The following is an 11928-nucleotide window of genomic DNA, read 5'->3' as shown; positions in this document are numbered from 1 at the left end:
TGAAACATTGTTCGCATTACACACCGTAATGAGTATAACAAGTTCAAAGCATTACACACGATAAGGAGTTCAAAGCATTGTTCGAAGGTCATCATCATCACTTACATAAGTATTCCATATACAAGCACTACTACTAACACTAGTCTTCCATCTACCATGAACAAGTACTACCAAATGGCGACCCAGGCTATTTGCAAAATATGTACGGATCTTGCTACCTTTGCACAAAAAAAGCTGCCCTATCGTACCAATCCTCCATCTACCATATACAAGACCTACGTAATGCCAAAACTATTGGCATTAGTAAAATATGTACTGCATCTTGTAGACATCAGTTGAGAGGAAACACTACTCATCGTCCTCGTCATCGTCATCATCATCGTCATGGTCATGGTCATCGTCATCGTCATCCTCCATGGGTGTGGGGATATGGCCATCGTTGAGTGCATCATTGGGGACTACAAGAAGGAAACAATGTCTCATTGCCAAAAATTATAAGAAGATGCACAAGTTGAAACAAATTTTGAAATCAATTAGTCACATAAGCGATGGATATGCCTATGAAAAAGGCCATCTCCCTAGCATCCTCAGCCTCCTTAAAGTCGTAGGCCACCTTGTTTTGTCGCCAGAAGCTCATCAACTCGTCCTTGCTATTGTAATAATTTAGGGGTCGACCGATCACTTGAGGAAAGTCCTCTAAAATCCTGTTATGGGTCTTCCATAATGGAATCTCTATCCCGTACCTCATCCTCACCTCCATCTGCTTCTCCTCCCACATTCAACGCTTCTTGTCTTTTTTGAGAGGCGAATGTATCTTTAGCCTCTCCACTAACTCTCCACGACCAGTGCAGTCCTCCCAATCGCATGTCCTCCCCACCTAAGCAAACACAAAGCAACGAGCAAACAAACCGGTGGCCTATGTTCATGTAGTAACTTCATCGGTTCAGTCAACTTACCCATAACTCAGATGGGCCTCCATAAGCATTGCCACAGTAGTATCCGTATCCTAGCTCAGACAGAATAACTCCTTCACGAGCCTTGATGCCACACTTGCACTTACGTTCTGGCATCTTTGTGCATGGCCATGGCTTAATGCCTGCTTGAAACTCCGCAAATTCATACTCAGAAGGCCAGTACGATTTGGGTCCATAGTTGAACTCCTCAAAGTCACAAGATGGGAACCCTCTCTACAAAAAACACATGTTCCAAGTGTAACATTGTATGTGCAAAATGCATACAAGCTTAAAGATAGATTGCTTTCATGAGAACTCACATAATCTGGCAATCCACAGCGATAGAAGGCAGTAAATGCTCCACGTTGGCTAGGAGTAGTTAGTCGCACCAACACTCCACAATGGCATCTAGGAGGATTGGCTAGACGGCACAAATCAGCGTCAACCTTCTCCGCCTCTGTCATTTCTAGAGGATTCGGTGGCGGTGGAACCCAACGAATAAATTCTGAATATGGAACCCTCTTCTAGGGGTCATAACGAAACAATATAATCAATGGATCGAACATTTCATCGCCATCGATCCACTGATAGAAGCTACATCCCTCTAGGTAGGCATCAAGTGTTGGGGGACGTCGCTTAAGTTGGCAATAGTAAAAAGCACGTCCAGTTGACGCGGGATGCCTTGACTGCTTCACAAATGTCGGTAACTCAGAGTAACACAACGGTGTTGGCTCTACTGGTAGCAAAGGATCGATAGCACCATGGTCCTTTGGATGGTTCATGAATTGGTTGTCATTTCGAACCGTCATTGAACCTATTACAAAGTAGTTCAAGAAATCAAAGATATGAACCAATAATCATGTAAACCTATGAAGCCAAACCCTAAAACAAACTTATTGAATGTAAATGATGTTTATACATACATAGTCCAACTCATCTATACATCTCATCACCATAAAAATATTCAAATCACATACTTTAAACAAAGTTTAGTATCAACAGTGCAACCCATACTGCTCTCTAAACCCTAACGCACTGCCAACCAAAACCCTAATGCACTACCAACCAAAACCAATCACAAAAATCATAAAAGTTCAACATGAACCATAATATATTAGACATGATTAGCCAAAGCAACTTTCATTCAACCAAACAAAAGCCAGTATTGCACACAACAGTGTAAACCAGAGCAGTATATAAACATCAACTAAACACAAAAAAAACAGAGGTAAGGGAGTCATACCTCATGCACAAGACCGTTCAAACCTGAAATGCAATGCAAACTTGATCAAAGACAAATAGAGGATGGGAGGAGGAGAAGAGAGGCAACACAGGAACCAGAGCTGACCTCGAGTTCGCCTAGAGTGAAGGGAGATAGACAAGAGGGAGGAAAAAGGTGGTGGGCCGCGTCCTTTATATGGGCCTGTCGCGCTAGGTGGGATGGCGCGACAGCGCTATCATGCTAGAGTCGCTGGCGCAACAGGCCGGGGCCCACACTCCGCCATGCTAGCTACGGTCAACGTCGCGTGCCACCGTGGCTGGGCATGTCGTGCCGGCGCATGTAGCGTGACAGCGTGGTACTATCGCGCCAGCCACACTGGTGCGACCAGAAGGGTCACTTTTGCAAATACTTTTTTTAGGATTAGTATTAAAATATTTATTTAAAAAGAATTAAAAAATAAAAAAATCTGCATGTCACGGGGTAGCCTACATGCGGTAACTCCACACGATAGCCCATGGGTGGCGTGGTTGAATTCCATGTCTGTCCCTCTCTATTCTTTCTTGGACCGTTGTTTTCACATGGCACTATTTTTTTTTTGTTCTCATGTGTGAAAGGATAGATTGTCTATTATTGCAGGTATGCAGCACTGTTTGCTTAGGTGATAATAGGTGTTTCGGTTTAATTTCCCCATGACGGGCGTGATAAAACAAAATGTTTAACTGATGTTTAAGCTTCCTTTCTTTATATTCTCGTCCTAATATACCGATGTATCCGTGATAGATCCGGACTCTGGATTCTTGTTGTTTAGACGTGATATGTGTTGTTTGGAAATTTATTCATCCAACGTTGTGCATGTGCCTCAGATTTTTACTACGGATGTCCTTTTTTTTTCTCCGTGATTTGGAATTGGTTTTGGTTTTGGTTCTGGACACAAACTCAGAGGTTGGGACACGGACATGTGCATTCGGTTGGGGGATGTATTGGGCAACACATGAAGGTTTTAGAGGAGAGAAATTTTACTTTTTGCCTCATAGGTCGTCGACCGGTACAATGTCATCCACACACTGACGCCCTCGAGAAAAACACGTATCGCCCCGCGCGATCACGACGCCGTGCAGGGACCGGTCCCACATGAAGCCGTCATTGGTGGGCGGCGCTCCTGCACGCACGGTGCCTCGGGCTCACACAACGACGATGGCTCCTTGTACCAGAGTTGGACGCGCAGGTCCGGGAGCGGCAGACTCGCTGGTGAACGGGGTCGACGAGACGGGACGGGAGCGATGGGCCGAGAACACGACACACGGGAGATTCGACTTCTTGTCCTCCGCCGTTGGATCCTCCAGCGTCTTGTCAGCCACTGCTCCATATATATCTGGGCATCGGGCCGGCCCGGCCCGGCACGGCACGGTCACGGGCCGGCACGGCATGATGGCTATCAGGCCAAGGAGGCACGCCGTGCCCTGCGGGCTGTGCCTCATCGGCCTGCGGGCCTGGCCTTCGGCCCAGGCACGGGCCTGTGGGCCATTTTTCGTGCCGTGCTGGCCCGTGAGGCACGGCAAAAATAGCAGGCCGTGCTAGCTCATAGCCCGTTAAATCTAAAACACCTCCAAATAAACATCTCAATCCATTTTTTTCAACCATGAACACATAAGTATGAATTTTGACCAACATAATTTTTTCACACTTAGCCATTTAGGACACTTGGGCAATAAACAACAGCAACAACAAGATGAAGACAACAGATTTAAATATCAAAAAGAGCTGTTTTGTGCAATGCTGCCTCATTAAAAACCTACCTAGGTAAAACTCACCCTTGTGAGAAACCCTAGGCAGGAAAAAAGAGTGCAGCCAGCTCCAAATGTCTTAATCTTACATAGTTATTATAGACCATTGTTCAAATGTTCAAATGAAAAATAAACAAGTGAGTGAGGGACACATTCACTCTCAACTCACACAAAAGTACTCCAACACTTCCAGCCAACCAATGCCACTCTCAGCCACCAGATGCATCATCTTCACCTTCTGGTTCATCCAGGAACAGATTCTCGAATGCATCTTCAATTTCCTTGGTATCAGCAGCTTCATGTTGTTCCCTCTTCTCTCCTAGCTCCCAGTCCTTCAACAAGGTCAGCATCTCAACATGTTCTGGTTTCAAGCTCCGGCGCCGTTCTTCTAGGATCCTCCCTGCTAAGCTGAAACAAGACTCCAAAGAACAAGTGGAAACAGGAACTGGTATGATATCTCTGGTCATAATAGCCAGGATGGGATAGGTTAGTTTGTGGTCCTTCCACCACAGAAGAATGTCAAAACCATCCTCATAAGCAGTTATGCAGTCGCTGTCCAAATAGCTTGAAAGTTCAGAAGCAGTAGAGTGAGAAGAAGAACAGGCAGTGCCACTGGAAGGACCAGGCAGACCTGATCCTCCAAAAATTACCCCCAAGCCTGTTTTCTCTTACCAGTGGGTGGGGTAGGACCAGCAACCCTTTGTGACCTGGTTGCACCAAACTTTCTCAAATATTTCTCAAACATTTTATGCAACTCAGTTTTCAAATCAGCATAGTAAATAGTATAATCAGTACCAGTATATTCAGTAAGTAAATGGAGGACCCTTTGCATACCTCTGAGCTTAGCTCTAGGGTCAAGAATGAATGCAAATGAGTATAAGAGAGGAATATCCTTCCAATACTTAAGAAATTTATGCTGCATAGGGTACACAAAGGGTCTAAGATTAACATCCCTTTTACGTGCATGCAAATGGGTTGCAATCTCCAGAACATGGTGCAGCACAAGAGGACTGGTAGGATAATAAACACCAGACAGTGTAACAGTAGAGTCATAAAATACTTCCAGGAACTCCAATATTTTCCCAGCCACGTGCCAATGGGCTGGAGACAACAGTGCAGAACTATAATTTGAATTTATGAACACAGAAAATACTTCACTGTAAGGAATCAAGTGTTTTAGCATGAGATAAGTAGCATTCCATCTAACATCCATGTCTAAGCCAAATTTTCTAGGTCTCATACCTTTAGCTTCACAGTAGTTTCTAAACATAGCAATTCTTTGATTAGAGGAGTTCAAGAAATTAATTGTAGTTCTAAAATCCTCTATATAAGGTTTGATTCTTTTTAGTCCAGATTTGACTATCAGATTAATAATGTGACAAGCACAGCGTCGATGTACAAGACTGTAACCAGGTGCAGGATCATCAGGTGCAGGATCACAACCAAGATAACCAGCAAACATGGGTGTCAAAGTTTCCATAGCCTTAGCATTAGAAGATGCATTATCTAAAGTGATAGAAAAGATTTTATCAACCAAGCCATACTCCTCAACAACAGATGCAATGGAAGCAGAAATGTTTTCACCAGAATGCTTAACTTGAATCAACATAAGACCAACAATCTTCTTTTGCAATTCCCAATCAGCATTCATATAGTGAGCAACAACAGATATGTAATCCTCTTTAGCATTACCAGACCATATGTCAGAAGTCAAAGCAACAGATGCAGAAGCATGCACACAGTTCCTAATCATAGCACGACGTTCAGCAAATAACTTATCCAGATCTCTAGTGGTGGTTCTTCTAGATGATCTAACAAATCTTGGGTTATGAGAATTTTTAATATATTCCTCAAATGCATCAGTGTCACCAAAACCAAGAGAAAGATCAAGCCTAGCAATCAATCTACATAGTTCAGTTCTAACAACAACAGGATCATAGTTCCAATTATGCAAAGACCCATCAGCATTAAAAGCTAGTCGAGACTGAACCCTAGAAGCATTATCAAGTTTCTGTTTATAAGATTTTTGGTGCCTAATAATGTGACCAGTACCAGCAGCAGATCTAGCACTCAACACAGTTCTACGCATCTTACATATAGCTCTAACACGCACATCGACACCATTAATCTTCTCATAAACCTCCTCAAAGTCACCCCAGCACTTAGACTTGCGCTTACCAAGTCCAGAAACAGCACCAGAGGAAGGAGTACGAGTACCATTATCATCAACATTACCATTAACACCAGTGCTGTTGGAGTGGGTGTTGGAGTCCACCGTCCCTGTCCCCGTTGCCCCTGCATCGACGGCATCGACGTCGATCGCCGGCTGTGTCCCGCGGGTGGCGTCATCAAACACCGCAAAGGGGTCACGGCCGTCGTCGTCGTGCTCCGGGGACAGCCCAGCCGCGACCAAGTCATCGTCGCCAGTCACAGGGAACATGGCATCGTCGCCCTGCGGGTCACATGCCATGGGGCCCTCGGCCGCGGACGGCTGAACTCCAGCACCGTTCCTCAATGGTGCGCGGCTACGGCTTGGCCGCGGTGCCATTGCCCGTCGTCCGTCTACGCCAAGGCTAGTTGACGACGAGGCATCGGCAGCAGACCTGCAAAGAAAAAGAACACGAAAAGAAGAAAAGGATGAGAAAATGATCTAAAAAACAGAATCAAAACACCGAGAAACGTATAGATCTAGGGGCTAGGGTTAGGGTTACGAATGGGGATGGACTTGCCTGCGCAACCAGAGCCCGGCGCCAGAGAAGACGAGGGCCACACAAGGGCAAGGCGGGATTAAGAAGGACGGCGAGCGACGGCGGAAGAGAGACGGGGAGGCGGACTCACATGTTCATCGACAAACAGAGGAGAAGGAGTAAAAGGAAGACGGAGAGGGACTGAGGGAGCAGGGAACTCAGGGAGAGGTGATGGAGCGGCGGCGATATCATCGGATCCAAGGACGACAGTCGCACCGGCGGCGAAGATGGATCGACGAGAGGAGGCGAGTGGCGACGAGCGAGAGCGACGAGCGACCGAGCAGGTGTCGAGTGCGGCGGCGGTTGGGAGGGGAATGAGGTTAGGGTTAGGGTGGGGGTGGGGGCCGGGGGGTCGCGGTTTATATATGGGGAGGAGGGGGGAGTTCTTGGGCCGGCGGCCGCCGGCCTGCTTGCCGTTGGGCCACTACGGGCCTGCCGTTATTTTGCGGGCCGTGCCGTGCCGGCCTGTGGGCCTAGGGTGTGGCCCAAGCACGGCCTGCACCCTCGTGCCGTGCCAGCCCGGGCCCATTGACCTTCAGGCCGGGCCGGGCTAGGGCCGGGCCTAAATAGCGGGCTCTGTGCCAGGCTTACGGGCTCGGGCTTTGTGCCCAGATATAGCTCCATATCTTAACATTATTGCTGATTAAAAACCCCCTTCACCGTTGGATTTTAAATCGACAGTGACATATTGGTTGTGATGTGGGATTAACATCACTGCCGGTTTATAATTAGGGTTTTCATGATGAGTTTTCAAGAGAGATGATACTCATATTTGGATTATGCCTCTCAGACAATCCAAAATAAATCTCTTGTATTTTAGGTCTCCTGTTACCGGTTTTGGTTGCGCATACGGGTTATATATCGGAGACAGTCTAAGGACGGCCCTTAACGAGAAGTTCTATTTCACAACCCTTACTAACACAGAGCTTCAGTTCAGCCGCAGCCTTGTCTGATTCGCTCGGTCTTCGTCATCACCTCCCCTCGACCCCGCCTCCTGTCTCCAGTGCAGCCTCCGATCCGATCGACCGACGTCCTTCGCTGCTTGACGGTAAGACTGTTGATGCGTTTATTCAATCTCACATCTGGATCTTGATGGCAAAATGGCAAGCCATGCAACATCTCTCGTAACATTCGTCTCAACACGGCATGTCATTCTTTACTTGTACGGCTTAGTTAGAAGATGATCTCACCTTACCGAATTTCGCTTCAGGTGCTGGTCCTTGAATTTCTCATGCGTCGCAGTAGTAGGCAAGAAATTTGGACCACTTTCCGGTTTCTTTTAGTAGTTACTAATCTTTTTAAGTTCCTACATATATAATTACACGATACGACATTTTTTTAATTATATGATACGACGTTTTTAAATTACACGATACAACATTTTCAAAACAGCCCGCTTGCTTGCTTTTTACTATTTATACATGTGCAATGATGGTCGACCTAGTTGTAATTTTGTAGTGTTGCAAATGACTTTGATACAGTCATTTGGTCACTTATTCGTAGGTTTTTTTTCTTCTCCAAACCTACAGATCACCTGATACATTATAGACGCAAGATGGCAGTAGTTTTGTCAAATGACAACTCCAAGGCAGGCCTCCAAAAGCTTAATGACTACCTTCTCACCCGCAGTTACATAACTGGGTATGTGATTTATAATGCGTGTTGATCAGTCATCACTGGATTTGTCATTTTTGCCTCAATTGGGCTTTGGGCTTGCATATCTCACGTGCTTTAGGTACCAAGCTTCAAAGGATGATATGGCTGTCTTCACTGCGCTTACATCTGCTCTCCCATCAACCTATGTCAATGTTACGAGGTGGTACGATCATATCAGTGCTCTCCTAAGGTCCAGGTGTGTGCTTGAGCTACCGTTGATATCCCCAGTTTCATTTCTTCTGTCCTGTGCCTAAGGGTACACTTATTTGATACGCAGTGGAATCATGGCAGAGGGTGAGGGTGTCAAGGTTGAGGCAACTTGTTCTGTGTCTTCAGCTCCTGGAGTTGCTCAACAAAAGGTTACAAAACGGCTATATAGCTATTGCTTTCGTGGTCAAATTAACTGTTTGTTTTCAGGCTGTATACTGAATAGACAGACAATTTTGTGATACGGACAATGAGCAATTTGATATGGTTACTATGTAACAATTTAGCACATATATGAAAAATGTTTATTTCTATCTCCCCTGTCTGAAGCAGGCTGTAATTTCAGGCACCGGTGGTTGATGAAGATGATGATGTTGACCTATTTGGTGAGGAGACCGAAGAAGAGCATCCAGCAGCGGAAGCACGCGCAGCAGCTGTTAAGGCTTCTGGCAAGAAGAAAGAGTGTATGTCTGTCCTTATTTATCTGGTTGCCCGCCCAGTATGACTTGTTTAAAAAGTTACATTGAAAAGAACTAGAATAAGGAAGGTATGGGCCTGTGGCGTTGTGGTCCCTGATTATAATTAGTCTCTCTAAAACTTCATGCAGTGGGATGCAAAAATCAGCAAACTTTTTAGCCAAATTTGCACCCTCATATTGTTTAATGAATGCTTTTATTGCGCAGTTGCATATATGCTCATTTAGCCATTAAGCAAATTGTTGAAGTTGCTTTATATGATCTGAGAAATTCTATTGCTAAATGTGACCTTTTCTTATTTTAGCTGGGAAGTCGTCAGTTCTTCTGGATGTGAAACCATGGGACGATGAAACTGACATGCAAAAGCTAGAGGAAGCTGTTCGGAGTGTGAAGATGGAGGGACTGCTCTGGGGTGCATGTATGCCACTCTTTTCTTCCAGAATATTCTACTTTTCAAAGAAGTGCTAAGTGCTAACAAAACTTCTCATGTCTTGTTAAATTTGTTTTTTTTCTAAACTTGGGATCCCATCCTTTGCAGCAAAACTTGTTCCAGTTGGATATGGCATCAAGAAGATGCAAATTATGATGGCCATTGTGGATGACCTTGTTTCTGTTGACAGTCTGATAGAGGATCATCTCTGCACTGAACCGGCCAATGAGTACATCCAGAGCTGTGACATTGTGGCCTTCAACAAAATCTGTAAGTTGTCTTGGACATTGTTTGTGTCTAGAATTATGCATGCTGTTTCATTTACTTATTTTAGCCTTTTATGACAGTCATTATTATTATTATTCAGATACAGACCAGTAGTTTACTATGAATTGTGTTGTTTCCTGACAATTTTATATGTCTGCGAACTGAATAAGCTCACACAACCAGTAGTTTAGGAGCATATTTGTCCTAGCTTTAGATTCAGTGTGGGCTTGTTTGTGTGTTTTCTCAAATTTGAACCTTTCTCCACTTAACCAAGAATATTTGTCAGTGGCTTGTTTGTACGTTAGCTTCTGTTTCCAAGGTCCAGGAGCCCTATGTCTTTGGCTTGAATCTTTGTTTTCTGTGTTCTGGTTTGAATGGGCCTTAAACATTCAGTGACAGTTCCACATAATCTCCCACATGTATTTCTAAGCTTTGAGAAGTACATAAGTTGAAGCTGATTCAAGCAGCATTAATGCCCATTCTTATATGAGTTCTGGGACTCGTGATCTCAAACCACATGCTCCCCTTTTCTTTTTGATGGATGACTAGTTTGGCCAAGGTAGCCAATAGAAATGCTTATAGCCAACCTTTGGAGAAACCCGATTGGTACTACTGTTAAGATCTTTCAGTTGTACTGGGGCCTCAGTCATCATTTTGTTTTGCATTTTTTTTTTCTCGAAGTACTTCGCTAGGCTGTATGCACATCATGAACGTTTTCCTTTGGAATAAATAATGTACTCCAATGGACTGTTCTTAATGCATTTGTATGTGCTAGACTGCTAGTGGATTGTGTATTTATGTTTGTCTTGTCCTGTTAAGTCATCAATCTTTCCAATCCTCAGTGGTTTAAATAGTTCCTAGCAGCAGGCACGGTAGTTTGTGTACTGCTTGGTTGTGGAGCTACCCATATCCAATCTCTTATTCAGTTCTGTATGCTGCCTTAGGGCCTCTTTGGCACGGCTTATGCCGGCTTCGGCTTCATCTATTTTGCGTAAATCGAGGCACTGTAGCGTGAAGCCGTTTTGTAAGCCGGGGTTAAAATGAACTAGAAGCCGGGAAAAGCCAGTTTTTCTGGTTTGGCTTCACCGGTGAAGCCGTTTTGGATGAGCCGTGCCAAAGGGGGCTTTAGTTTCTTTTTACTGATCTCATATAATACAATAGCATCTGTGGGGTTTATTAGGTTCACTTACATATCCTTTGGTCTACTTTTATGAATTTACGACAAGAACCACCACTGATATTCTATCTGAATCTAGCTTTGGACTTCTGCAGGAATACTGATGAGCTGATTTTGTTGCAGAAAACTGGATCATGAAGGAACCAAAGTTGAGTGGAGTACCTTGTTCTAGTTTTCATTACTGTCTGCACCGCTTATGATACCAGCAATTATGTGTTTTGCGTTTGGACTGGTTTGCTGTAAAAATGACTGCATTTGTTGCCTGAAAGATGATTTGTTTGGATTTTCTTTGTGGAACGTTGCTGGAGTTGTGTATATTTTGGAAGCCTTCAGAGCCGATGTTAACTTGGGAATTCTTAGTTTGGAAATCTTTATTTGCATTTTTTTGGTGATAATTTGGCACTAGGGGTATAAGAAATGCACAACCCACGTATAATTTGGTTTGCTTGATAGTTGATACTATGGTGCTACGTCGTCTGTAGCTTGTAGGCAGCATACTTGTGAGCAGCATGTGCTCCACGCCTGCACCTAGTTCGTTTCACGAGCAGCATGTTCTTAATGCATTTGTATGTGCTCCACGCCTGCACTGCTGCTTTGTGTGTAAAACTTTATTTGGCAAACTTCTTGTAGCTCATAGAGTCTTTTCTATCTCTCGTCAAACGAACTAGGAGCCCGATCCGTACATTAGCACGAAGCTGGAGCCAGAGGAGCCTGGCCAGGGAATGTAATGACTGAGTTAATGGTACTCAAGCAGCACGTCTGTCCCTTTCTCAACTCTAGATAGAAATGCTAGCCAAAAAGGATACCAGTATTCAACCTGGGTAATTTTTGTAGGTGCAAGTTCAGTTCCTCCGGAGGGGGGAAAATCCCGTTACACGCCACCAATTTATTTTATTATTACGCATCAATCCAACACCATAACATCTATCTGGTAACCACATTCATGGAAACATCTTTGGTACTAAATAGCACAACTGTCCCAGGAGCAAACATCTCCAGCATGCAGTGC

The 11928-nt window shown here is 44.6% G+C and overlaps 1 protein-coding gene across 2 annotated transcripts; it reads left to right on the top strand.

Moving 5' to 3' along the window:
• The first annotated feature begins 7633 nt into the window (after positions 1 to 7633).
• Positions 7634 to 11226, top strand: LOC136539655 (elongation factor 1-delta 2-like). Of its 2 annotated transcripts, none has more exons than XM_066531615.1 (8): positions 7634 to 7754; positions 8236 to 8347; positions 8442 to 8558; positions 8640 to 8721; positions 8916 to 9033; positions 9350 to 9463; positions 9584 to 9745; positions 11043 to 11226. In XM_066531615.1, coding segments are annotated over exons 2-8 (681 nt in total). In that variant the 5' UTR covers positions 7634 to 7754; positions 8236 to 8261; the 3' UTR covers positions 11045 to 11226. The 2 variants fall into 2 exon arrangements, with proteins under 2 accessions (XP_066387712.1, XP_066387713.1); XM_066531616.1 differs by having other exon boundaries at positions 11015 to 11226.
• Positions 11227 to 11928: the final 702 nt, after the last annotated feature.

Source organism: Miscanthus floridulus, chromosome 2 (genome assembly GCF_019320115.1).
Source record: "Miscanthus floridulus cultivar M001 chromosome 2, ASM1932011v1, whole genome shotgun sequence".
Classification (NCBI taxonomy): domain Eukaryota; kingdom Viridiplantae; phylum Streptophyta; class Magnoliopsida; order Poales; family Poaceae; genus Miscanthus; species Miscanthus floridulus.
This window is presented reverse-complemented; position numbering and strand designations above follow the sequence as displayed.

What these genes read in the sequence shown, in the direction of transcription:
- LOC136539655 (XM_066531615.1), top strand. Translation starts at nt 8,262, where the DNA reads ATGGCAGTAGTTTTGTCAAATGACAACTCCAAGGCAGGCCTCCAAAAG. An exon ending in AGTGCTCTCCTAAGGTCCAG is followed by an intron (nt 8,559 to 8,639) that starts GTGTGTGCTTGA and finishes TTTGATACGCAG; the next exon opens with TGGAATCATGGCAGAGGGTG. An exon ending in CTGGAGTTGCTCAACAAAAG is followed by an intron (nt 8,722 to 8,915) that starts GTTACAAAACGG and finishes CTGTAATTTCAG; the next exon opens with GCACCGGTGGTTGATGAAGA.